At 37.5% G+C, this 25,041-nt stretch overlaps 1 protein-coding gene across 4 annotated transcripts in view; it reads left to right on the top strand.

The window, feature by feature from the left end:
• Window positions 1-25,041, top strand: part of LOC110211889 (Fc receptor-like protein 2) — a 57,439-nt gene that overhangs the window by 30,725 nt on the left and 1,673 nt on the right. The window contains exons 13-14 of one of the 4 annotated variants that reach the window (XR_013487275.1): window positions 15,918-16,042; window positions 22,433-22,545. Coding sequence is in view for 1 of the 4 variants with exons in the window: in XM_078156186.1 (XP_078012312.1) it covers window positions 3,393-3,424; window positions 3,510-3,635 (158 nt within the window). In the remaining 3 variants the exon portion in view is untranslated. Of the gene's footprint in view, window positions 1-3,392; window positions 3,429-3,509; window positions 6,045-15,917; window positions 16,043-22,432; window positions 22,546-25,041 lie in introns of those variants that run through there. The other 3 variants (XM_078156186.1, XR_013487277.1, XR_013487276.1) reach the window with 3 other exon arrangements.

Here is a 25,041-nt window from a genome sequence, read left to right as displayed (position 1 = left end):
AGAGGACATTTCTGAAGCTCAGCAGAGACAGCATGGTGTAGGGGGGAAAGGACTGGATTTGAAGTCAGAACACCTGAATTTGAATTAAGGGTTTACTTATTACCTGTGAGTTTGGATAAATCACTTTAACCCCAGGGGCCTCAGTGTCCTCATCTGTTAAATGACAGGGTTGTACTAGATTGTCTCTAAGGTCTCATTTGTCTCTAGAACCCACGATCCTTATGAGTAATGTCTGTTCAACAGATCTCCAAAAACAGATGCTGTCTTTGGGATTTAATGCTCCTTCTTTGATAGCCCCCTAGAATGGTGACCATTCCTGGGAGGACTGTCCTTTGGTCTGAATGTCACTTCTTTGTGGGCAGTTCAACTTCTTAATCAGTCAGTCCCTAGACCTTCCCAGACATTCCCCAATGCGTGGCACCATCTGAAAATGTATCCTTGGTCACTGTAGTGCTTCCTTTCCTTGCTGCGTGGAGTATGGTCATTAGAGCCAACTGACTATCCTGATACCATCTGTTCCTTATCTACGACCTAAACCACAGAACAGTATGAGCTGGGAGGCATAGTCACTGAAGAGGCATTTATTAAGCACTTACTAAGGGTCAGACACTTTGCTGAGTGTTGGAGATACAAATACAATGAGGGCCATTCCTTGGAACCTGCTCAGAGTTGCTTTCCTGGGTCCAGGTGACCATGTGGGAATTTTGTGGTCTATTCCCAGAAATCCAGTGATACAGCACTAAGAATAGCCATTTGTGTATAATATAACAAACCCTGAATGATCCCTTAGTTATTTCCTGCCCCCATAACAGTGGCAAGTGGGTGAGGAGTTGTCAGTCAAAAAAAAAAATCCAACTCTAACATGGGGCAAGTAATGAACCTTTTTCTCTATACTTCCTTCCATCTACATGTGAAACATTGACTTAACTAGGCAAGCTGCACCTGGGATCCTGGCAGCCTTTTTTGCTTTCTGTTTCCTTTCTTCAGTTGGTAATCAAAGACCATTCTCAAGTTGAATGTGTCTAGACTTGAATGTGACCTTGCGTGTTGGAGAGGTCTGGAGGTTCTAGGTCCAATGAGTAGAGCATCCTGGTGGCAGAGAAAGGCAAGCCCCCAACAAGAAGACTAGGCCAAGCTTAGCCATTCTACCAGCGTGCATGTACTAAGAGTTGTTTAGACAATACAGAACTGAGATAAAATACCTACTCAGAAATCCCACAAACTGCTTTATGTGCTTGTCTGGATATAGGCCAGAAAGTGGAAGTGAAGCCAAAAGGGAAAAGTATTCATTCCCTCAGGCCACCATCTTAAGAACATGAGTATTTCCAGCCAAATTAACCACACTTTTCCTCCATCCATCAAGCAGTTCCTTCTCTCTTGTCATTTCCTCAGACACCACCCCTGAAGAGAGCTTTCTCTGCACATGCATGGAGGGGAGAAGAATAGGAGAAAATGAGGCTACATGCCTCAAGAGCCCAACTTTGTCCCAGACAGCAAAATGGTGTCCCAACTAAATTTTTTTAGTCTAGAGCAAAGAAAGTAAAACCAGTTTAGTTCTGCCTTTTGTGAAGTTTATTTTTTTTGAGTTACTAAGAGATCAAAATCATAGGATTCTATCTCTTAATTGGACTCAGCCCTCAGCCAGAAGAAAGCCTGGAAGTTTTGGATAGAACAAAGCAATTAAGTCAAATTTATCCAACCCACAAAGGAAATTAAAACTATTTAAACAGATATTATAAATATAATTTTAGAGAACAGACTACACATTAAAACCAGTTTCTGCCCTACTGGGACAGAATGGAGACAGTCCTTCACTATCTGGTACCGATTCTCCCAAATGGGAAGTCAACAACCATTATTCCCATTCTGGCCACTAAAATCAGAGACAGATGGAGCCACAATGAGAGTTCAGACAGTGGATCCATAGGCTATCACAGCACCACATTGCTCAGCTCCCAGGCTTGTCTCTTGTTCCAGCTTCTATTGTATCCCGTGTTCATTTGAATTAAGTCAACAAACATTCATTAAGAGTCTACAACATGTCAGATGCTGCGTTAATCCCTGGGGATACAAAGAAAGGCAAACTACATACAAACAAGACATAAATAAGATAAATTGGAGAACTGCTAATCCTTCTGCTGCTGCAACTGCCCGCAAGCTCTCCAGCTATTGCCACAATCAATGGCTCAGCACCACTGAGGACACCCCTTCATCATTTCAAAACACCAAGTTCTTTTAACACTGAGTTACCACAAGGCGACAAATTTCTCACATGCTTAACCAGAATCAGGAAGGGTGACTCTGAGCATAGCCAATTGGATGGCCCTGGTTACACAAATTTTAAAAAGTGTCAGTCCCTGTCCTTAAGGGGTTTTCATGTTGAGAGAGAGGTAGAGGAGTGCAGTGGTCAGGGAAAGGCAAAGCTATAGAGATGATAAGCACAGTAATAGGATAATCTAAATCAGAAGCGATGGTAGTATTGATTTCATTAATGTTCCAAGCATGCGAAGTATAAAATGAGAAGAATGAAGTGGGGGACAATTGCTGTCCAGGAAGATGGTATTGTGGGGGTGGCTGTGGTCTTCCAGAGGTAGTAAGCTCTCACTAATTAGCACAACCCTAATCTAAGGGCTAGAGAGAAGCTGCAAGAGTGTCCCTAGGTAACGTGGCAGGAAGATGGTATTCTCATGTGGCTAGTGACTAGCTACTTTCCAGGTTCATATTATTGGACAGATTCTGAGAGGGAATAGTAGTAGAAGATTAACCTAACTTTCTCTCCCTCCTCACCTCCACTGGAGTCTTTTGGGAAGGGATATAGATGAATCTCTGAGTAACTTCTCTTCCTGATTCTGTCTCTGGAAAACTATTGTCACTTGAGATCTAGCTACTTCTCCTGAGTGTCCAATTTCTAATGCATAAAGTGAGAACACATTTCTCCCTTCCCTTCATTAAGGGACCCTCTCCAAGAGGAATCCATGGACAAGCTAAGAATCACAAGCCTTGTAGGCATCTGTTATAGAAAGTTGCTGACCATTAGAGATGATTACATTAAGACAGCAAGGACAGATATTCTTAGCAAGCAGGAGAAGCCTCTATCAAGTTCTCATGATCATAGAAACAAGAAGCAAATAGCAAAAGCAGCCACTCTTTAGACATTCCTTAGGTGAGGGCTGGGGAAAGAGATGGAAAAGGCAGTGTGAGTGGAATTTTAGAGGAAGTTGAAACAGAAAGCTGTCTGGGTTAGAACTTAGAAAGAGAAGGGAGAAAGGAAAAATAATGTAGAGGGAAGCAATGACAGCACAGTGGTTCTGGCACTAGGACATAGAATATGAGGTATGGGCTCTATGTGGGAAGATCTTGTGTACAACTCAGTGCTCCTTTTCTCTCCACAGAAGACACCTCAGAGACCCCTCCAGAGGACAAGGTGAATCATGTTCCCTGCATTTCCTTTCCTATGCCCCTTTTCTCTTTCTTCTCCATGCCCTTATCTATTTTTTTTCTTCTTCTAGGATGACTCAGTGATGTATTCTGAGGTGAAGACATATAGCCCTGATGACTCAACAGGGAAAGATAGGGCCATGGATAAGAACCATGAAGATGATATAGAAAATTATGAAAATGTCCTGACCTTATAATCCCAGACCTAGACTCATCAAATTCTTCAGGGACCTTCAGTTTACATCACCCATCTGCTTTCCTCTCTGGCACTCTTTCCTCAGTTACTCTGAGGTCAATCTAGCATGTACTTTATCCAGTGAGTGGACCTAACAAGAGAGACCAGGGCTATGGATAAGATATGGTTATGGGAAAACAAAGATAATCAAAAGATCAAACTAAAGCCAAATCCCTCTAAAACCCACCTCAAGAACAATAAGAAACTGTGTCAAATCAAACAACAAATCATCACCAAAAAAGATGGACCAAAAAGAATACATATTAACATACTCTTGTTGTTAGCACAATTAGACATATCAGACTCTTCATAACCCAATTTGGGGTTTTCTTGGCAAAGATATTGGAATGGTTTGTCATTTCCTTCTCCAGATCATTTTGCAGATGAGCAAACTGAGGCAAACTGACTTGTCTGGGGTCACACAGTTAAAAAGTATCTAAAGTCATATTTGATCTCAGGCCCTCCTGACTCCAGTCCCAATATTCTATCCACTTCACCATGTAGCTGCCCTTAAGATACTCTGCAGTGTAGGGTCTACACATTTTTTTAAATGAAGAAGTGAAGACAATGCAAAAAAAAAAAGAAAGAGAGAGAAATATGTTGCCTCTTTTAAAAATATAAAATTCATTTAGAGTTTAAATGAGAGGTTGAAGTAGAATCTATTATACTTCAGCTGAATACAAAAAAGCTGGAGATGGCAATCATGATCTTAAACAAGGCAAATATTAAAAATAAGCATGGTTAGAAGAGGTAAACAGGGAAACCACATTATGCTCAAGGACACCACAGGTAACAAAACAGTATCAGTGATAAATACATATGCACCAAAAAACAGTCTCTAAGTACTGAAAGGAAAAATCAACTGAACTATTGGAGAGACTAGAAAGAAAAACAGTAAGTGCTGGCAACTTTTAACATGCCCCCCTCAGATGTAAACAAATACAATAGAAAAGTAAATATGAATAATATTTGCCATATGAACAGAATATTTGAAAAATTAGATATAATAGATCTTTGGTGGTTACTGAATGAGCATTATAAGGAATATACATAATTTTCAGTTTTATTGCACCTTTAAAAATTACTGGCCATATTCTAGTGCATAAAAGACTCATCAATAAATTTAAAAGATATAAATACTAGATATATTCATAGCTTAATAAAAGATGTAATTAATCAAGAAAATTGGAAGAAAAAATTCAGACTCAAAAGGTGATAAAATAATGTAATCCTAACTACTTAGTGAGTCAAAAAACGAACTATAGAAGTAATAAATATTCATATCAAACAACATGATAACAATCAGAGAATATATCATACTGATTTATATGTAGCCAAAGTAGTCCTTAAAAGAAAAAAGTTTTCTATCTCTAAACACTTAAAAGAGAATAAAAGAGAGAATGAAGAGATCAATGAATTGAATAAGCAACTAAATAAACCTAAAGAAGCAACAAATAAATAATTCAAAATAAGCAAAAAAATGTAAATTCTTAAAATTAAAGAAAAACAAAATGGAAAATAAACAAAAACCCTACTGAGATAATTATATAGCTTGAAAAAAATGAACAAAATAGGCAACCATTAATGAGCCTAAAACAGTAAGAAGAAAGAAAAACCAAGTTACTAATATGAAAAATGAAGAGAAATTCAAAACAAATGAAAAGAAAATAAAAGATATTTTTAAGAAAACTATTTATCCAATTATGTGCCAACAAAAGTAAAAGCTTAGTTGAAATAGATGGATATTTTAAAAATTTAATTCAATAAATGTTTATTTAGCAACTGCTGTGTATGGGTGCTAAGAGAATACACACACACACACACACACACACACACACACACACACACAAGAAGCAGTCCCTTCCTTCAGGGAGCTTACATTCTACTAAGGGAAATATAAAATGCCAAACTCCAAACTAAGAGGACATAGAAAATTAAAACAACACCTTTAGAGATCTCAAAAATTGATCTCAAAAATAGAATTGAACAATCCATAAACTTTCAATGAAAAAAATAAAACCTGGACTCCAATAGACATGAATTATGTCAAATATTTAAAGAACAGTTAATCCCCCTATATTAAGTTCATTTATTGCAAGAACAGCTAGAAGGGGCCTTACCACCTCTGATCAATACATCGATTGTGAATAGACAGGACTTAAGAGGAAACACACCTCTCTCTCAGGAAACCATAGGTACAGAATGAGGTCTATGTTATCAGATATAGCCAATGCGTTGACCTTTTCCTTAAATTAAATATACTTTCTTATTACAAGGTAGCCTTCCATTTGTGAGGTGTAAATGAAAAGAAAGAGCTGTTGGGTGGTGATAACAATTTTCTTTAATTAAACATTTTTTCAATTAACAAGAATTAATTTTCTCTCTTCTCTCCCCATTTTCTCCTTGCCCACTCCATTGAGGAAAAAAAAAAAGAAAACCTTCATAACAAATATGCAGTCAAATACAACAAATTCTCACATTGGTCATGTCCAACAATGTACATCTCACTCTACACATTGAGTGTCACCTCTCTGCCAAGCATTGGGTAACATTCTTTGTCATTGGTCCTTCGGAATCATGGTTAGTCATTTTGTTGATCAAAGTTCTTAAGTAATTCATCCTCACAGTGTTGTCATTGTATAAATCATTCTTCTCACCTCACTGCTTCAGTTCATAGAAGTCTTTCCAGTGGCTTCTGAAACTGTTTGTTTTGTTATGTCTTATGGAACAATAATTCTCCATTACATTCAAGTATTGTTAATTTTTCAGTCATTCCCCAATTGATGGTCATTCCCCTAGTCTTCAGTTCTTTATTCCTAAAAAAGAGTTGCTATAAATATTTTTGTACGTATGATTCATTTTATTCTTTCTTTGACCTCTTTGGTATAGGCTTAGTATGTCTAGGTCAAAGGTTATTCACAGTTTACTGACTTGTGGGGAATATTTCCATATTGTTTTCTGGAACGGTCTAGACCAATTGACATTGATAGTAATATTGTTGTTGTTTTTTTAAACACCAATAAAGCATTTGTTTAAAAACCTGTGCCCAGGGCACCTAGGTGGCACAGTGGATAGAGCACTGACCCTACAATCAGGAGGACCTGAGTTCAAATGCAGCCTCAGACACTTGATGCTTATTAGCTGCGGGACCCCAGGCAAGTCCTTTCACCTCAATTGCCTCACCAAAAAAAAAAAAAACCCTGTGCCTGACTCATCATATCTTTTAGGAGTATTATCTCTAGAATTATAGGTATTAAGTATCAAAGTGGAATGTGAACCCAGGTTCTATGACTCCAGAGACAATGCTCTTTTTACTATACCACATTCTGCCTCTAATGGAGGTTACAAGCAGATACGTTCAGGGTGAAGGTCAAGGAATACTTCCTAAGAAATAGAGCTATCCCAAATCATGATGGTCTGTCTTGGGTGGTAAAGACAAGAGGTCTTTAGGCAAAAGACTGAATTACCACTTGTTGAGTATATTGTATATAGGATTCTTGTTTGGCTATGATTTGGACTTGACCTCTGAAGTTCCTGCCAAATCTGATATTCTGTGACTAAATGTCTCCTTCTACGTAGACAACTGGATGGTGCAGTGGACAGAGAGTTGGGCCTGGAGTCAGGAAGTCTTGAGTTCAAATGAAGCCTCAAGCACTTACTGGCTATGTGACACTGGGCAAGTCATTTCACCTCTGTTTGCCTCAGTTTTCTTAACTACAAAGTGGGGATAATAATAGCATTTACCTCAAAGGGTTATTGTGAAGATTAAATGAAATAATTTTTGTAAAGCACTTAGCAAAGTGCCTGGCATACAGTAGGCACTATTTAAATGCTTATTCCTTTTCCTTCCCCATTCTAGCCATAGAAATTGTATGCATAAATTGGCAAAAGTAGTATGGCAGTCTATATGGGGTATCAGAAAGCCAACTGGATTTGGAGTCAATGGACAGGAGCTCAAATTCTACCTCATATTTAATGTCTTTGTGACCTTTGACAAATCTCTCTCAGTCTCAGTTTCATCCTCTGTAACATGAGTTGGTTGCACAAAATTGTCTTGGCACTAGATGAAGGTCCCTTCCCAGCTCTAAGTACTATGGTGTGTGAAAAGTTTCCTGGTCTTCCGTATCTGAGTCATCCAGAGAGCAAAGTCTGTTTTCCTCTTATGGAATACCCTTTCCACTAATACCAGCCAGGCAGCATCTCCCTATTTCTTACATAGATCTCCTCAAGGCCTGCATCCTTTAGGGAAGTATTTCCTGATTAAAACACTGCTTCTCAAAATTAACCTTTCAACCAATACATGTTCATTGGGTGTCTACTATTTGCTACACACTATGTGTATATGTGTGTGGGGGTGGAGAAGCCATATATAAGAAATGACAAAACAGTTTCTGTTCTCATTTAGATAATTGTCTATTTTTAAAGACAGGATATATATAAGGGGTAGGGAAAATCCCTTCAACTACCTCAATGCATAACAGTGATGTGTATTATACTCCTTTTCCTCTGTGTATACATTTATTTTGTGAATGCTATGGCTTCTTCATGGGTTTGCTTATGTCTTTTCTTCCCAAAGACCCTACAGAAATTTGAAACAAAGAATTAAGGCAATTGAGATGGAGGGTATTCCCTGAAGCAGTGTCTCCACTCAAATGATTTTATTTTTGTCCTTTTCCATTTCCCATTCATTTTCATGGGAGACTAAAAAGAATATTAGAGTTGAAAAAAATTGAGGGAGGATATGAACAGGCAGTTCTCAGATGAATAAATTAAAGCCATCTATAGTCACATGAAAAAATATTCTAAATCACTATTGATTAGAGAAATGCAAATCAAAACAACTCTGAGGTACCACATCACACCTATCAGATTGGCCAAGATGACAAAACAGGGAAATGATAAATGTTGGAAAAGATGTAGGGAAAATTGGAACACTAATGCATTGTTGGTGGAGTTGTGAACTGATCCAACCATTTTGGAGAGCAGCTTGGAACTATGCCCAAAGGGCTATAAAAATGTGCATACCCTTCGACCGAGCAGTAGCACTTCTAAGACTGTATCCCAAACAGATCATACAAAGGAAAAGGCCCCACATGTACAAAAATATTTATAGCAGCTCTTTTTTTGGGGGGGGGCAAAGAGTTGGAAATTCAGGGAATGCCCATCAGTTGAGGAATGGCTGAACAAGTTGTGGCATATGAATGTAATGAAATACTATTGTGGTATAAGAAATGATGAGCAGGCAGATTTCAGAAAAACCTGGAAAGATTTGTGAGCAGAACCAGGAGAATGTTGCACACAGTAACAGCCATGTTGTACAATGACTAATGTTGATAGACTTAGCCCTTCTCAGCAATGCAAAACTCTAAGACATCTCCCAAAGTCTCGAGATGGAAAATGCTATCCACATCCAAAGAAAGAACTATGGAGTTTGAATGCAGATCAAAACATACTATTTGCTAATTTTTTCTTCTGTTCTGTTTTCTCTTTCTTGTGGTTCTTCCTATTGGTTCTAATTCTTCCTTACAGCATCACTAATGTGAAAATATGTTTACTGGGAAGGTATATGTATAGCCTATATCAGATTGTGCACCTTCTTGGGGTGGAAGGGTGAGAGGGAGGGGGAGAAAAAATTCAAACTCAAAAGCTTATGGAAGTGATTGTTGATAAATCAAAATAAACTAATAAAAAAAGAGAAAAAATGAGGGGAATCAGATCTAGACAGTCCTTGGTGGTTTTTTAAAAAGACAGCAAGATGATGACTGAGTACAACTGGACAATCAAACTTTAATCTGGCATTTCAAGAACTTCCTAACCTAAGTCAGATAAAGTCTAGACAGAGACGTAGCCCCTGATGAGAATGTGAAGTGGAGAGTTTGAAAATAGACAAATCATCAGTCGTGAATTCTTGTCATTCCTGCTACTAAGGAGGCTGAATCTGGTAGCTCTCAAGAGCTTGAGAGTTCTGGGCTACACTGAGTCATGCTAATTAGGTGCTAACACTAAGTTTGGCATTAATTGGGTCAGCCTCCAGAATTAGAATGCCATCAGGTTGCCTAAGGAGAGGTGACTTATTCTAGGTTAGAAATAGAGCAGATCAAAGCTCCCATACTAATAAGAACGGGATTAATCCCCTCTGTATCTCTTGTACTTCCAGTCTGGACAATATAGGGAGACATTCTTTAAAAAAAAAATTAAATTAAATTTTATAATGTGTACTTATCTGGGGGACTCTTCTGTGTTCAAAAAACATTGACTCTCTGGATGAGGGAGTTTTTAGGGGGGTAATACTTATTATAGACAAGGGTCTGAGAATTGAGAAACTCTTCTTTTCTGGAAGAAAAGCAACTAAGGATTTCCACTATCTAGGAGAGTGAGTCCCTTGCCTTCCTAAAATTATTGTGGCTTAAACCTCTGGGCTTCAAGATGTGAAACAAAGATATGGAGTAACATTCAGATAACAATTTATTTAGCAATGTATGTGGCTGCAGAAACAAATCAGGTGGCTTTTGTTTTTCTGTCAGCTCAAGGACCCAGAGGTTCATAGCTCTTTGGCTTTTTTACAATTTTTACATGGCATAAGAGGGGAACATGAATATATCAGCCAAGCTTTGAGTAGATCACAGCATGTGCTGATGTCTCATAAGTGAGGGAGGGGGTTCCTAGAAAGTATTTGAAGGACACAAAACTCAATGACATCAGTATTGAGAGTCAAAACTCATAAATGCAAAATGAAGGGCTAGTCATAAAATGAGATCACTTTGGTTTAACAATTATAATTCCCCCCTTCTCATCTACAGCTCAAAGAGCCCACCAGTTCTCCAGTTCCCTAGAAAAAAATTTGATCCAGGCAGAGACATTGAAGGAGGGAGCAATAAAATTACATTAGGTGAACAAAGAAACCCTATACAGCTGTAGTTTTAAGGGTGTTAAGTCCTTTGGTAGCATCCATGATCTTCAGGAGTCTAGCAAGCACCTCTTGTGCATCTCTCTAGCAGCTGTGTATGGATCAAGGAAGATTTGTGGAGGTACTTCTTTGACCATCTCCAGGTTACAGGTCACTTGTGGAGATTCTCTAGGTAATTTTGCTAAAGCCTGCCAGTGACAAGATTTGTTATAATTTTTTAAAACACAACAAAGTCTCATCAGATTGGCCTTCTAGTAATTAGTTCATGTCATAAAAAACACTTTATATCTTATGGATGTAATCCTATTAGCAAAGCTGTAAGAATAACTAGTTAGGAACTCAGAATTCACCTGGAACTTCAGGTAATTTCAGTTTTTACATAGCACTTGCTCTTTCTATCTCTTCCCAAATTTTGTATCTGATACGGACAATGCCATCAACAGGCTGAAGGAAGAATTTTTAAAAATCCATGCGAGCCTCACTTGAAAAAAATGAGTCATTCTTTCCTGTAATATTATCGGATGGTAACTTCAAAATAAGAAAATGATTTCAATTTCTTTACAACTATTAATGCAATTTTATATGGAAAATCTGTGATCCAATTTTGAGAACTTATTACTAAAACATACTCAAGGTTTGTATATCCCAGTGGAATCATTTAGATGCCAATCATATACTTTCTAGTTCTTAGACTTCTAACAGTCTTATCCTGTTGTTTCCTCAAAGTTTACTACTCCATTAATTTTTTTTAAACTTTACATCTTTATCCTCTTTGAGGATACATATTATCCTTATATCATCCTGAAATAATGAAATACTTCAAGGACCTAATCTTACACATGACTATATAACTATTAGCAAGAGAATGGCAAGCCTAAGAATTCATTTACTTAGTTTCCTAGGACATGGTGTTGACCACAAATTCAAATTAAAATAGTAAGATCTTCTATACTTGCATCCTATTATAGTAACTCAGAGATGTTATAGTATTGATTTATTAATAATAAATTTAGAATTTTAATGACGAAACTTTCACTGTTCACCTACCCTGATTATAGAAACTTGCTATTTAAGGAAACAGAGGGTCATGGTTATGACAATAACATGATGATCCTTTTAAGGGCCCAGACTTATCTGACATAAATCATAACAAGGGAAAACTCCCTCAGTTCTGTTTCATTCCAGGGATGAGTCATATTTAACAGCCAATCATACAGAAAAGTTCCACATTTTTCACAGGATGTCATAGACAAGCTCAGAATTTGCGAGATGGGAAAATTTCCTATTCAGAAAGGGAGTAGCACAATGAGAAAACTGAGTTAAGAGGATTCTACTTTCATCTATGGCAGTCTATAGCAATTGAATTCAGGACAAATACAGAGTACTTACATTTACTAACATTTATATAGTTATCCTTTTTACATCATGACTTTCCCCATCATGGTTTCAATATATTGTGGCTTGGCATAAGAAATTAAATGGGAATTTTTTGGGAGTTTTGTGGAAGCCACAGATGATACAGGAAGGCCAACAGACAACACAGAAGTTTAGAAACTCAGAAATGCATAAAATATATGTGTAGTATTATATACTATCAACATATTTTGTCTTTTAATACTGTAACAATTCTCTTTTTCTCTGGTACAATGGAAGGGCCAAAAAATTTTGTGCAAATTTTCCAGATTGGGGGTGGGGGGTGTGCATCGTGCCCCTTACTCCCTCTATGTGGAAGAGATAACTATAGTGCTTTTGGCTCTTTTAAAATCACCCATTGAGCCAAATCAATTCCAAAACAACCCTTCCTAGATACTTTAAGAGGATAGATAAAGTGCATGCCTCACCTTTTCCCCAGGCACCTATATTCTCTGCAGTTTTAATCCACAAGATTCTAAGGATTGGAGACACACCCTAATAGTCTTCCAAAGATAGAATGTTAGTGTATTACCCTAATAATTTCATGCTGCATGTTTTTAAAAGTTCAAACCACAGTATTTTTTTTGAAAAGCAATCTCAAAGCCTAAAGGTTTTGTGGTAATTGAGAATCCCTTCTTCAGGCCAAATTTGGGACCAGTCAGGATTCTTATATATCTTGGATCAATCTTTACATAATTTAAGAGCTCTATTTTTTAATCAACCCCTTTTGAACAGGAAGCTTCCTCTGGTCCCAGGCTAATAAGAATTTCCCTAAGGGGATATCCATAGTTACCACCTTCTGAACAGGAAGCTTTCCTTGAGCTAATAAGAACTTCCTTTAGGCTTACTAGAGCCTCCTCAGGGACTACTCACATCTAAGGAGATAGCCATCTGGATGTGATTCAGGAGAATGTGGAGGCCTGGGGACAGATGATCCTTCACCAAGGAAGTCTCATGGTAGAAATCTTACTGGAGTATAGCAAAGGTCCAGTTGTCATATGGAGACTCAGTCTCAGTCCCTCTGTGGTCACCAAAATAGTTATAGTGAAATAAAGACACAGGGTAACATTCAGACATTGATTTATTTAGCAAGGTTATAGTTGCAGAAGTAAATTGGGTCCAAGGCTCTCAGTCAGCTCAAAGACCTAAAGGCTCAGGGATCTTTGATTTTTATATGATTGCTACAGAACAGAAATGCATCAGCCAAGGAGTGATAGATCAGGATGTGTGCTGATGTCTCATGAATGTGTGTGTGTGTTGGGGTGGAGTGTTGAAACTCTCCAGCAAGCTTACTAATGTGATATAGTTATAATTCCACCTTCTTTATCCTAAGTCTCTCTGGTTAATTTTTAAAGACTCCTATTTTTCTACTGGTCCATGCTTTCTGGCCTCAATGTGGCAGATGTCATAGCAGACCCTTCGTCTGAAAATCCTGTGTAAACTCAGCCTTTCAGCAGCTCTGTGCCTTTGACCAGAGAGCACATCCCTGGACATTACTGGTCCAAGCCACTATCTGCAGTATGCTGCCCTTGAGGGAAGATGAGGGCAAGGAAGACTGCATGAGACTACTATCCCTGACTGCATCTGTCTACAGCCTCCCAGCTATACTTGGTTATACTTCTTTTCTAGTGTTGCTGGGTACCTTTCACCTGAACTCCACCTTAAATTTTCATAACAGCATGGGTACTTCTTTATAGATAGTTTAACACTCCATTAGCATATTAATAACTCATTACCTCAATTATATGCCTTTTGCTTTCTATGACTACATCAACTGGACGAGGGGGAATGGAAATCAATTAATCAAAAACCAACTAATTACCCTTACCACCCACAAGTATTAAAGACTTATTACCTGAAAGGTGTTTGGGTTTTTTGGGGCATACAAATCCTGTAGCCTCTATGCCTAAAAGATAATATTTAATAATGATGATAATGGCTAACATTTATTTAACACTTTAATGTTTGCAAAGCACTTTACATATATTATCTCATTTTACCCTCATAACAACCTAAGGAAGTAAGTGCTATTATTATGCCCATTTTACAAATGAGGAAACTGAGGGAAGCAGAAGTTAAGTGACTTGCACAGTTTGATAAATGTAAATCCAGCCCCCAGAGCCTAACTTCTTTCCAAGGGAGTAGATAAAATTGGATTCCTGAAGTTGTAAAGCAGACGACTAGGCTCTAGAAACATGATGAACCTTCTGAGGCACAGAATCTTAGTGAAGCCTTCTAAAATCTAAACTCTGCAAATCACATGTTATCAGTCCTGAAATGAACCTTAGAATCTAATACTCTGATTTTACAGATGAGGAAACTGAGGCCCAGAGAGGTTAAAGTCATGTGTTCAAGGTCTCATAGCTAGCTATTAGCACCTGACTCTCCATTTAGTATATTGCATACTACCCTACTTTAACTGTCATTGAAAACACCTTATGCATCAACATGAAACTGCATAAAAGGTACATACTCAGTCACTGTCAAAGCTGTCTCACCTACCTGTCAAACCAGTAACAAATAATTCCTGACCGTGGAAGAAACTGTGTCAGGCCTAATGTACTATCCCTTTAAGATATCCCTTCATCTATACAAAGCAGTTTGGTGCTAAAAATAACATATTAAATACTTTTACATAAAGAAAAAGATTGAACAACTAGTAAAAGATGCAAAGCATTATTCCTGTACTTACAGATTAACTTTTTGATGCCTAAGAAGAATGGAAAAAGATTTCATTTTAATAAAAACTGGTTTTAAAAAATGTGTATAAAGAAACAATGTTTTCAGATAGGATTCAAATAGTTTAGGACAGAAAATAAAATGTGGAACGAATTTTTAAAAGCTCAACTAATTTTATAAAGTATACAGGGTGAGATCTCATTTGTATATAAACAATTTGGTGTTTTAAATGAGTAAAGAAAGAACTTAATTTTTTTGAAAAATTAAAAAAAATGACAACAAAGAAACACAGTTCACAGACACAAAATGTTAGTTTAAGCATTGTGTTGAAGACACTAAATAATGGAGTGCATAATGATCCCTTAGCTCATTTGCATATAGGTGGCACAGTGGATAAAGTGCCGGGCCTGAAGTCAGCAAAACTTAGCTTTTTTAGTTTAAAACTGGCCTCAGATACTAACTGTGTGACCCTGGACAAGTCACTCAACCCTGTTTACCTCAGTTTCCTCATCTGCAAAACAAGCTGGAAAAGAAAATTGCAAACTGCTCTAGTATCTTTGCCAAGAAAACCCCAAATGGGGTCACAAAGGGTTGGACATGATTGAAATTATGACTAAAACTCACAAATTAAATGATGTCACTACTTGAATACTGAGGTATGATCTTAAAGAACTTCTGATTTTGTGAGGGAAATTTGATGGATTTTAAATGAAAGTGACACAACTGAATACCAGGAGGCTTTCATTTAAGCCAGTTAAATGATAAGAATTAGAGGACTAGGAACCTGACACTGGTGCCTGATGCTAAGAAGACACTCTGGGCAGCTAGATTGCACAGTGGATAGAGCACCGACCCTGGATTCAGGAGGACTTGAGTTCAAATCCAGCCTCAGACACATAACACTCACTACCTGTGTGACCCTGGGCAAGTCACTTAACCCCATTGCCTAACAAAAAAAAAAAAAGAAGAAGACTCTCTGGTAAAGACTGAACATACAATAGCTGGTAGAAAATTACTGGAATGGTGAGCATCTAGAAGTAGTTAGTTGATAGAAGGCTTCAGCTAAGTGATTCCTGATAGGTGGGAAAGGAAATTTCGTTCCCCATGTGTACTGGAGCTGTTCTACGTGTGCAACCTGTTCACATCCGGAGAATGTCTTGTGTTTTCTCAGTGTCTACAGGGAAGGAAATGTGGGTTAACGGCAGAGAGAGGTCTCTTTGACTTCCTTTTTTCTAATTTCACCAGCTCTGTTTTGAAGAACGTGTTGGAAACTCCCCAATACAGATCTTTTGAGTTGACATTTTTTATTGCTTGGAGAATCTCCCTCCTCCTACCCCTCATGCTGCTGTGGGCATTACTATTGCTCCTTGGTGAGTACAATGACTCAGAGGAGGACCTGGGGTGGGGCCAGATAGAATCCTGATTTTCTGAGAATGTATTTCCTCCTGGAACAAAAGTCCCTGTCCTGAGGAAGCTGGGATAGAGAGAGAAACTATCTCTTCAAGGAGATGGAAAATTCAGTCTCTTCTTTAAGCTCAGGGCTGCAAGACCAGGGCAAAGCTGGAGAGAGGGAGGGCAAGGCAAATCTGGGATGCTAGAAAAACAACAGGAAAATGGACAACCTCAATGTTACAGAAAAAATTGATGACATTAAATCATAGTCTCCAATATGCCTGTTTTTAATTTCACAAGCTCCAGAAAATGGGCTAGACCCAGATTTTTTTTAAATGGATTGATCTGAGTTTCTTTGCAAAGGAACAAATTCAATTCAAAAAATCTTTTTCCAAAACAAGGCACTAAATAAGGGGCATGGGGATGCAAAAGCAAAAATGAAGCAAGGCTATCTTCAAATTACACAGTTAACTAAATTCAAAATAATAGAGGGTATTTTCAAGAGAGTGAATCTGTAGACAACTGGCCTAAGGAAAGACCTGCTATAGGAAACAAAACTTGAGCTATGTCTTAAAAAGACTTGGAGATTCCAAGAGGAAAGGACCCATTATACATGGACAGGGCCATTTGTGCCAAGGTACTGAGACAGGAGATACAGAAATGGTGCATATTCTCTACAAATAGTGTGTATTTCTGTCTGCATTTCTATCCTGGTGCATCAACTATCACAACAGTTTTATTGAAATGTAAAGTACACCAAAGCTAGCAATAGGAAATAAAATCAGATTGGTAAGTGAGAGGCAAATTAGTAAGGGACTTAAATGCCAGGTGGAATATTTTTCATTTTATCCTAGAAGAGTAAGAGTGATTAAGAATTCTTGAGTTGGAAAGTGATGCGGTCTCATTTGTGTTTGAGGAAAATTAACTTGGTGCTATGGAATAGATGGATTAGAAAGGAGAGAGATTGAAAGAAGAGAAACTAAGTAGGAAAGCACTGCAATGATCTCTGCCAGGGGTAATTAGGGCCTGAAGTAGGGTAGTCAGCCAGTCATTAAACAGGTATTGTCTACTATGTTCCAGGCACTGTACTAGGTACCAGAGATACAAAGAAAGGCAAAAGACAGTCCCTGCTCTCAAGGAGCTCACAGTCTAATGGGGGAGACAATGTGCAAATGACTAGGTACAAGCAAGATAGGCAAGGCACTAGCATTGAGGGAGATCAGAACAGGCTCCCTGTAAGAGGAAGGATTTTAATTGGGACTTGAAGAAAGCCAGGGAAACCAAGAGGCGGTGATGAAGAGGGAGAGAACTCCACATATGGGGGACAGCGAGTGAAAGTGCCCAGGGTTGGGAGATGGAGTCCCTTGTGCAAGGAACAGCAAAGAGGTCAGTGAGACAAGATCGCAAAGTGTGTTTGGGAGGAGGGGAATGTAAGGGGTAGGAAGAATGAAAATCTGAGGGGTCAAGTTATGAAGGGCTTTGAATGATTGAAGTTTTGTATTTGATACCAGAAGTGATAAGGAGGCACTGCAGTTTATTGAGTGGGGGTATAATGTGGTCAGATCTGTACTTTTAGGCAGATCATTTTGTCAGCTGACTGGAGGATGGATGAGAGTGAAGAGAAACTTGTGGCAGGGAGACCAACCAGCAGGTTATTGCAATAGTCAAGGTGTGAGGCAATGAGGGCATGCACCACAGTGGTGATTTCATCAGGAGAGAGAAAGGGATATACATGAGAGATGTGAGGAAGGTAAAATTAACTGGCCTTGGCAACAGATCGATATGAGCAGTGAGAGAGGATGAGGAATTGAGGTTGACACTGGGTTGTGTTTTTCTCTCTCTGCACCTTTTGTCTGTCATATATGTCAGGAGTAGGTAGTATATTTCACTATTTCCTTCGGAGATATGGCTGGTCATTGAATTGGTCAGAATTCTTATGTCTTTCGATGCTGTTTTTCTTCACAATGTTTCTGTACTTGCATAATTTATGCCCTGTTTTTGCTCACTCCATTTTGTTTTAGTTCACGTTGTTGTTGAAAACCATTCCTACACACAAACACATACACATACACTCACATACATATATCCACATAACCAGTCTTCTTACCCTTTATGTGTCATATCCCACTTGATTCCAATACAGTGACTTTGGCTTTCTTGCTGTTCCTCAAATAAGACCCTACACCTCCCAATTCTGGGCATTTTCCCTGATTCCCATGAGTGGCATGCTCCTCCTCCTCATCTGTGCCTTCTGTGCTGCCTTTCCTGGCTTCCTAGCTACCTAAAATCCTGTCTTCTACAGGAAGCTGTCCTAATCCTTCTTAATTTTAGTGCCTTCCTTCCACTGATTATTTCCTATGGCTTTTGTCTGTAGCTTATCAGTACACAATTATTTACCTGTTGTCTTCTCCATTAGATTGTGAGCTCCTTGTCATCAGGAACCATCTTTTCCCCTTTTTTGTAACCCAGAACTCAGCATAATGCCTGATCTATAGCAAGCATTTCATAAAATTTTATTAACTGAAACAGGAATAATGTGTTTAGGTGTAAAGTATGTGAAGATGATACATGTATTCCTTCAGAATTCTCTCATCATCATAGAAGGCTTTTAATTAGACAGAGGGCATGGAAGTGATTCTGTTATATTTTGAGGATCTTGAAAGAATAGAAAAGTAAGAATACATTGGGAGAGGGGAAAAGAAGAAGAAGAAGGAAAATTATCTCACATAACCATGGTTTGAAAGTAGAAGTCTATTCAGCAAGGAGGATGGGGGTAGGAGGCAACATTTGAACCTCACTCTCAGCTATACTGGTCAAAGAAGGGAAGAATCTCCTTACATATGCATAGTTGGGCATAGAAACACATTGTGCCCAACAGGGAAACAAGAGGGGGAAAGGTCATAGGAAAAGGAAGAATAAGAGGCTGGGTAAATTAAGGGAGAAATTATTCAGAAGCAAAATAAATTCTTAAAGATGAGGCAGAAAATAAAGAGAAAGAAAAATATAAGAGAATAGGATGGAGGGAAGTCTGCAATTAACAATCATAACTATGAATGTGAATGGCATGAACTCATCCATAAAACAGAAGAGGACAGCAGAATGGATTGGAAACCAAAAATCTAAAAATATAGTGTTTACAAGAAATAGACTTGAAATAGAAAGATACACAGAGAGTTAAAATTAAGGGTATATAATAGATATAATAGATGTTTCATCTGAAGTAAAATAAAAGGCAAGGGTAGCAAACATCATCCCTGAAGTAACAGTAAATATAAAATAATTCAAAAGAGATAAACAGGAAACTATATTTTGCTAAAAGTGTCATACACAATGAGTTAATACCAATACCAAATATATCTACATGAAATAGCATAACGTCTGAATTCTTAAAGAAAAAGTTAAATAAGTTACGAGGAAAAATAGACAGAAAACAAAAAAAAAATTTAGTAAGTAAAAAAAAATTAGTAAATCTTAATTTACCCTCCAAGAGCTAGATAAATCTAAACTACTTCCCCAAATACATAAATTTTAAAGTTTGTCCACAAATAAAACCAGTGTTGGATTGGAGGAGAAAAAAATTGGTCAGAATCTTTGTAGTAAGTTTCTCTGACAAAGGTTTCATTTCTAAGATCTATAGGGAACTATTTCAAACTTAAAAGAAAAAAAGGCCATTCCTCAGTTGATAAATGGTCAAAGAATACAAATACGCGGTTTTTAGGGGGAAAATCCAAGCTATTGCTAGACATATGAAAAACTACTCTAAATGATTAATAATTAGAGAAATTAAAATTATAATGTGTACCACCTCACACCCATCAGATTAGAAATGTTGACCAAAAAAGAAAATCACAGATATTGGAGAGACTGTGGAAAAAGTAGCTACATTAATGCTCTGTAGATAGAGTTGTAAGCTGGTCTGGAAACTTTGAAAAGCAATTTGGAACTATGTCCAAAAAGTCATTAAGTGGTATATTCTTTTGGATTCAACAATACTGTCACTAGTTCCATGCTCCAAAAAGATTAAAGAAAGAGAAAAAAGAATCCCATCAACAAAAATATTTATAGTAGTCCTTTTTTGTGGTGGCAAAGAATTGGAAACTGAGGAAGTACACACAAATTGGAGAAGAGCTGAAGAAGTTATGACATGTGAATGTGATGGAATACTACTTCACTGTAAAAACTGATCAAAGAAATAGTTTCAAAAAAATCTGAGAAGACTTATCTGAACTAATGTGAAGTTAACTGAGCAAGGCCATGAGAACAATTTATATAATAACAACATTGTAAAGGCAAACAATTTTTAAAGAAGTAGAAACTCTGATCAATATAATGACCAACTACAATTCCAGAGAACTCATAATGAAAAAATTACACCCACCTCCAGATAGAAAGGTGATGGGTTCACAGTGTAGACTGAAGCATCTAAGTATGCGTCTATATACGTGGGAGGGGTGGTGTAAGAATTATTTTGTTTTCTATTTTAGATTTGCTGATTTCTAATTTTTTACCTACATAATCAATTCATTAATGCTCTTTTTTGGGGGGGGGCGTTAGGCAATAGGGTTAAGTGACTTGCCCAGGGTCACACAGCTGATAAATGTTATGTGCCTGAGGCCAGATTTGAACTCAGGTCCTCCTGAATCCAGGGCCGGTGCTCTATCCACCCCTAGCTGCCCCTCTTTTTTTTTTTTTATAAAAAAAATCCTTTGGATTATAATTTTTCCCCTGAGTATTGCTTTAGGTATATCCCCAAATTTTTTTTACATATTTTCTCATTCTTATTATTATCTTTTATGTACTTATTGTTTCAGTAATTTTTAATGGACTCATACTCAGAATGTTATTTTAAATCTCCATTTAGGTCCTGATCTGTAGCTTATGCTCCCTGTATTTATTGCTATTTTATCACATTATCTATATAAAAGCAGTGTTCAGTATTTCTGTTTTCTTATACCTATTTACTATTTATTTACTGGGACATGATCTGTTTTTATAAAGGCAACAGATAATACTAAATCTTTTTAATGTCATAAGTTTTTCAGCTCTAAATTCTCCAATGGTTTTTTGAGCTCTATATGTTTCCCTGTTGTTTATCTTTGTTTGATTTGTCTGAGAAAGAAGTATGACAGTCTCATCTAAGATAATTTTGGGAATTCAGTTAACTTTCCATTTACGTATTTTAGATACTATGCCATTTAAGGCATATATGTTTAGTAGTGATACTAACTCATTGTCTATGGTTCCTTTAAACAGAATATAGTTTCATCACTCATCTCTGTTGATACTGTGAATTCTATTTTTGCCAGGCACCACAGTTTAGGGAAATTGATAAAACTAGAGAATGCCCAGAGAAGACCAGCAGAATGCAGAAGTATCCACATCATATGAGGATCCAGGGGGGACTGCTGTCTTCAAATATTCAAAGGGATATCATTTGGATGAGGGAATATACTTATTCTCTTTAGTCTCACAGAACAAAAAAAGGAGCAATAGATGCAAGATACAAAGAAGCAAGTTAAGCCATGGTATCAGGAAAAATGTCCTAAAAATTTGAGCTGAGGGTGGATTCACCTGACTCAAGGATTAATGGATTTCCCCTCATTGTAAGTTCATTGGGCAAAAACCAGATGACCACATCGGGTATTTATAGAGAAAATTCCTCTTTACATAAGGACTAGACTACAGAAATGTGGCAGTTACATGAAACAAGAAAGAGTTAAGATATAGTTTCATTTTGTGGTAGCAGTGGTCATGTATAAGTGCTTCTACTGATACTAAGCTGACTCAGGTCTGTCTGACCTTGACAAGATAAAACCATACTGAAACTGCTTCCCAGATTCAGTTAGTTCTCTGTCAGCCGAGTGCTAGATTTCATGTCATATAAATGTCTTTCAAGAGCCAGATGTCTCTTTTGTTGTATTTTTGTTGTTTTTAATTTTGTGATTTTTGAGAATAGCTATTACTCCAAGAAAACACACAGAAGTTGTAGTTCACAAAGAGCACACTCCACTTACCATTAGAGTTATTGCAGTAGCTATTGGTGTGGAGAAGGCAAACATTTCAAGCCAACAATCAATCAGGATTAGTCACACCAAGGAAAAGGGAAGTCAAAAATGCAAAACAACACTAAGACAAATTATTGATGCAAGGGAAGATGACATTTGCAACTCTTGAGAACTGTTTTGTTATTACACCATGCTAAAGGAGTGTATAATACATAAAGGGGGTGGATATTAGTTGATTCTGATGTAATGATAAAAATATATATATAATCAAGTGGGTTAAATGGATCCAAGTAAGTGGATTAGTCTGATCTTAGAAAATGTACTGAGAAAGGAGGAGGCAGACAAGGGTAAATTACATTACAGGAAAAGACAGAAAATCCTATTAAAGCAGAGGGAAAGAAGGGAAGGAGGTGAGCATTGTTGGAACCTTGCTTTCATCAGATTTGGCTCAAGAAGGGAATAACATAATCAGTCAGGTATGGAAATCTAACTTGCCCCATGGGCAGCAGGAGGGAAAAGGGGAAAGAAAAGGGAGAGGGAATGGAAGGGAGGGAAGAAGCAGTGGGGGCAAAGGGGAAGAGGGGGGAGAGGGAAAATAGAAGGGAGGAGAGACTGAAGGAGGTGAGGGGGGGAAGGGAGAGAGGAGAAAGAAAAGCATAAATCGGGGGGAAAGGATGGAGAAAAAGACACATAGTAATCATAACTGTGAAAGTTGAATTGCTATTTTTTTTTCTCTTCTGTTGAGTTTTGTTTCCTCTTTCTGATGATTCCTCCTATTCATTTAATTTTTACTTACAACCTCACTAATGTGAAAATATGTTTAATAGGAATGTAAATGTATAGCCTATATTAGATTGTGCACAGTTTTGGGGAGGAAGGGGGAGAAAAATTTTAAACTCAAAAGCATATGGAAGTGATTGTTGATAAATCAAAATAAATTAATAAAATATGCAAAAAAAAGTTGGAAGAATACCAAAAGACTAGGGGGGGAAAAGAACAGCTATAAGCCTTTGCTTTGACGAGGAAAAACTTATGATACTTCTCATGTGCAATAAAATATGAAGACTAAGGTACTAAAAATATGAAAAGACTATATTTTTCTCACTGAAGAAACTCTTTTTTTTTTTTGAGGATATACCACAAGTGTTGAGAAGAATCCAAGTAAGCCTGTAAGATTGGGTTATCTTTATCAGACTGTAAAACATCATTTTGGTGGATCTTTTAAAAATTCCACTGAGCCTGAAGTTTTGTTCCCACTAACATAATGGTGGACTCTGAAATATGTATTGATAGAGTGAGAAGCAGAATTGCTCTGGAATTACAGAAATTTCCAATTAGAAATAGAATACTGCAACATGGTCCATGTCACACAACATTAAGAAATTTATCCAAGAAAAAGAAATCAAATGCTTCAAAGGTCTAAGACCTTCCCTAATTTAAACCCCATTAAAAACCCTAACTTTTAAAAATGAGTTATCCACCAAAGATTTGTCTAATCCAGTGCGGTTTGGTTTCATGATGAAAAATTAAAGAATATATGTCAAAATTTTGTGAACTTAATGCCATAAAATAAGTGACTATAGCAAAAAAGAGAAAATGTTGCACATTAAATTTTTTAAAGATATAACAAGCCATAAAGGTTTATTGTATAGCTCAAGAAATTTAATTATTTTACTTTGAACTAAATAATTTGCAGATACCTATAGATCAGGCTTGCACAACCTGCAGCACACCAAAGGATTTTCTCTATATTTTTCACAGGCTACCGAAATCCTTTGGCATGCTACAAGCTGTCAGAGGGCCATAAGCGGCCCATGGGCTGCAGGTTGTACAGGCCAGCTATAGATTATTGCTGAGTTCCCTTTCAACTTAAAATGTTGTGATTTTGTGATCTGTGATTCTATGATTTCTTTCAAGACAGGAGTCAGCAAGTATCTCTTGAGTATAAAAATTATAATGAACCTCAAGTGGCCTTATATTTCATCCTTTTCCTTTTAAAGAAAAGAAAAAATTGAGGACCACAGAGGTTAAGCATCTTGCCCAAGTCACTTAAATGGCAGAAGAATCAGGTCTAGAACCCGGGTCTCTTGACTCTTAGAGTGGAGTCCCTTCCATTCTGTATCATTGCCTGTAGGTCAGGACTCCTCTGTGTACAGGGAAAAAATAAATTATCCACTGCCCTTCCATGACACTGTGCTGTTTGAATCCATAGTTTATCAGACTAGACAGTCCAAACCTTTAAGGGGACAATCAGATGGCAAGATCCTTGAAGGCAGTAATTGTCTTTTACATCTTTTTGTATCCCCAACACCAAGCACAGTGACAGGCACACAGGAAATGTTTAAAAAATGTTTATTGAATTGACATAACAGTTGGAATTTTGAGTTGCAAACATCTTTTTAGTGTTTAAAGATGAATAAATTGATCAATCAACAAACATCTATTAAAGCTTTACCATGTGACAGGCACCAAGCTAGTCTTTGGGCATTACAAGTACAAAGAACGAAATAATTTCTACTCTCGAGAGCACTGCATGTTCTCTGGGGAGACAAAGTACACAGGCATAGAGACAGAATAAAAGCAAACTGTTAAAAAAGAAAATCAAGGTAATTTAGGAGACAAGGCACTAATATATGAGGGATCGGGAAAGGTGTCATAATGAAGGTGGGTACTTGACATGAATCCTTAGGAAAAGAGGGATTTTATTAGTGGATGTGAAGAGGACACGCATTGCAAGAATGGGAGACAGACAATGTAAAGGAGAGTCTAGAAATGAAGTGTCATGGGGAAAGAACACACAGGCTAACATCTTAGCAGGCTCAGGAAGCCCAGGAAATAGCATAACATATGGTGAGGCTGGAAAGAGAGGTTGGGGCCAGGTTGTGAAGGGCTTTTTGAAGAGTCATAATCCTTATGATGAAAAATGCTATCATCCAGAGAAAGAACTGATGGAGTCTGAATGAAGATCAAAG

The sequence above is a fragment of the Phascolarctos cinereus genome, unplaced genomic scaffold (assembly GCF_003287225.1).
Source record: "Phascolarctos cinereus isolate Bilbo 61053 unplaced genomic scaffold, phaCin_HiC Scaffold_5;HRSCAF=322, whole genome shotgun sequence".
In the NCBI taxonomy this organism is placed as follows: domain Eukaryota; kingdom Metazoa; phylum Chordata; class Mammalia; order Diprotodontia; family Phascolarctidae; genus Phascolarctos; species Phascolarctos cinereus.
Note: the sequence above shows the minus strand (reverse complement) of the source record. Positions and strands in the feature narration are given on the sequence as shown.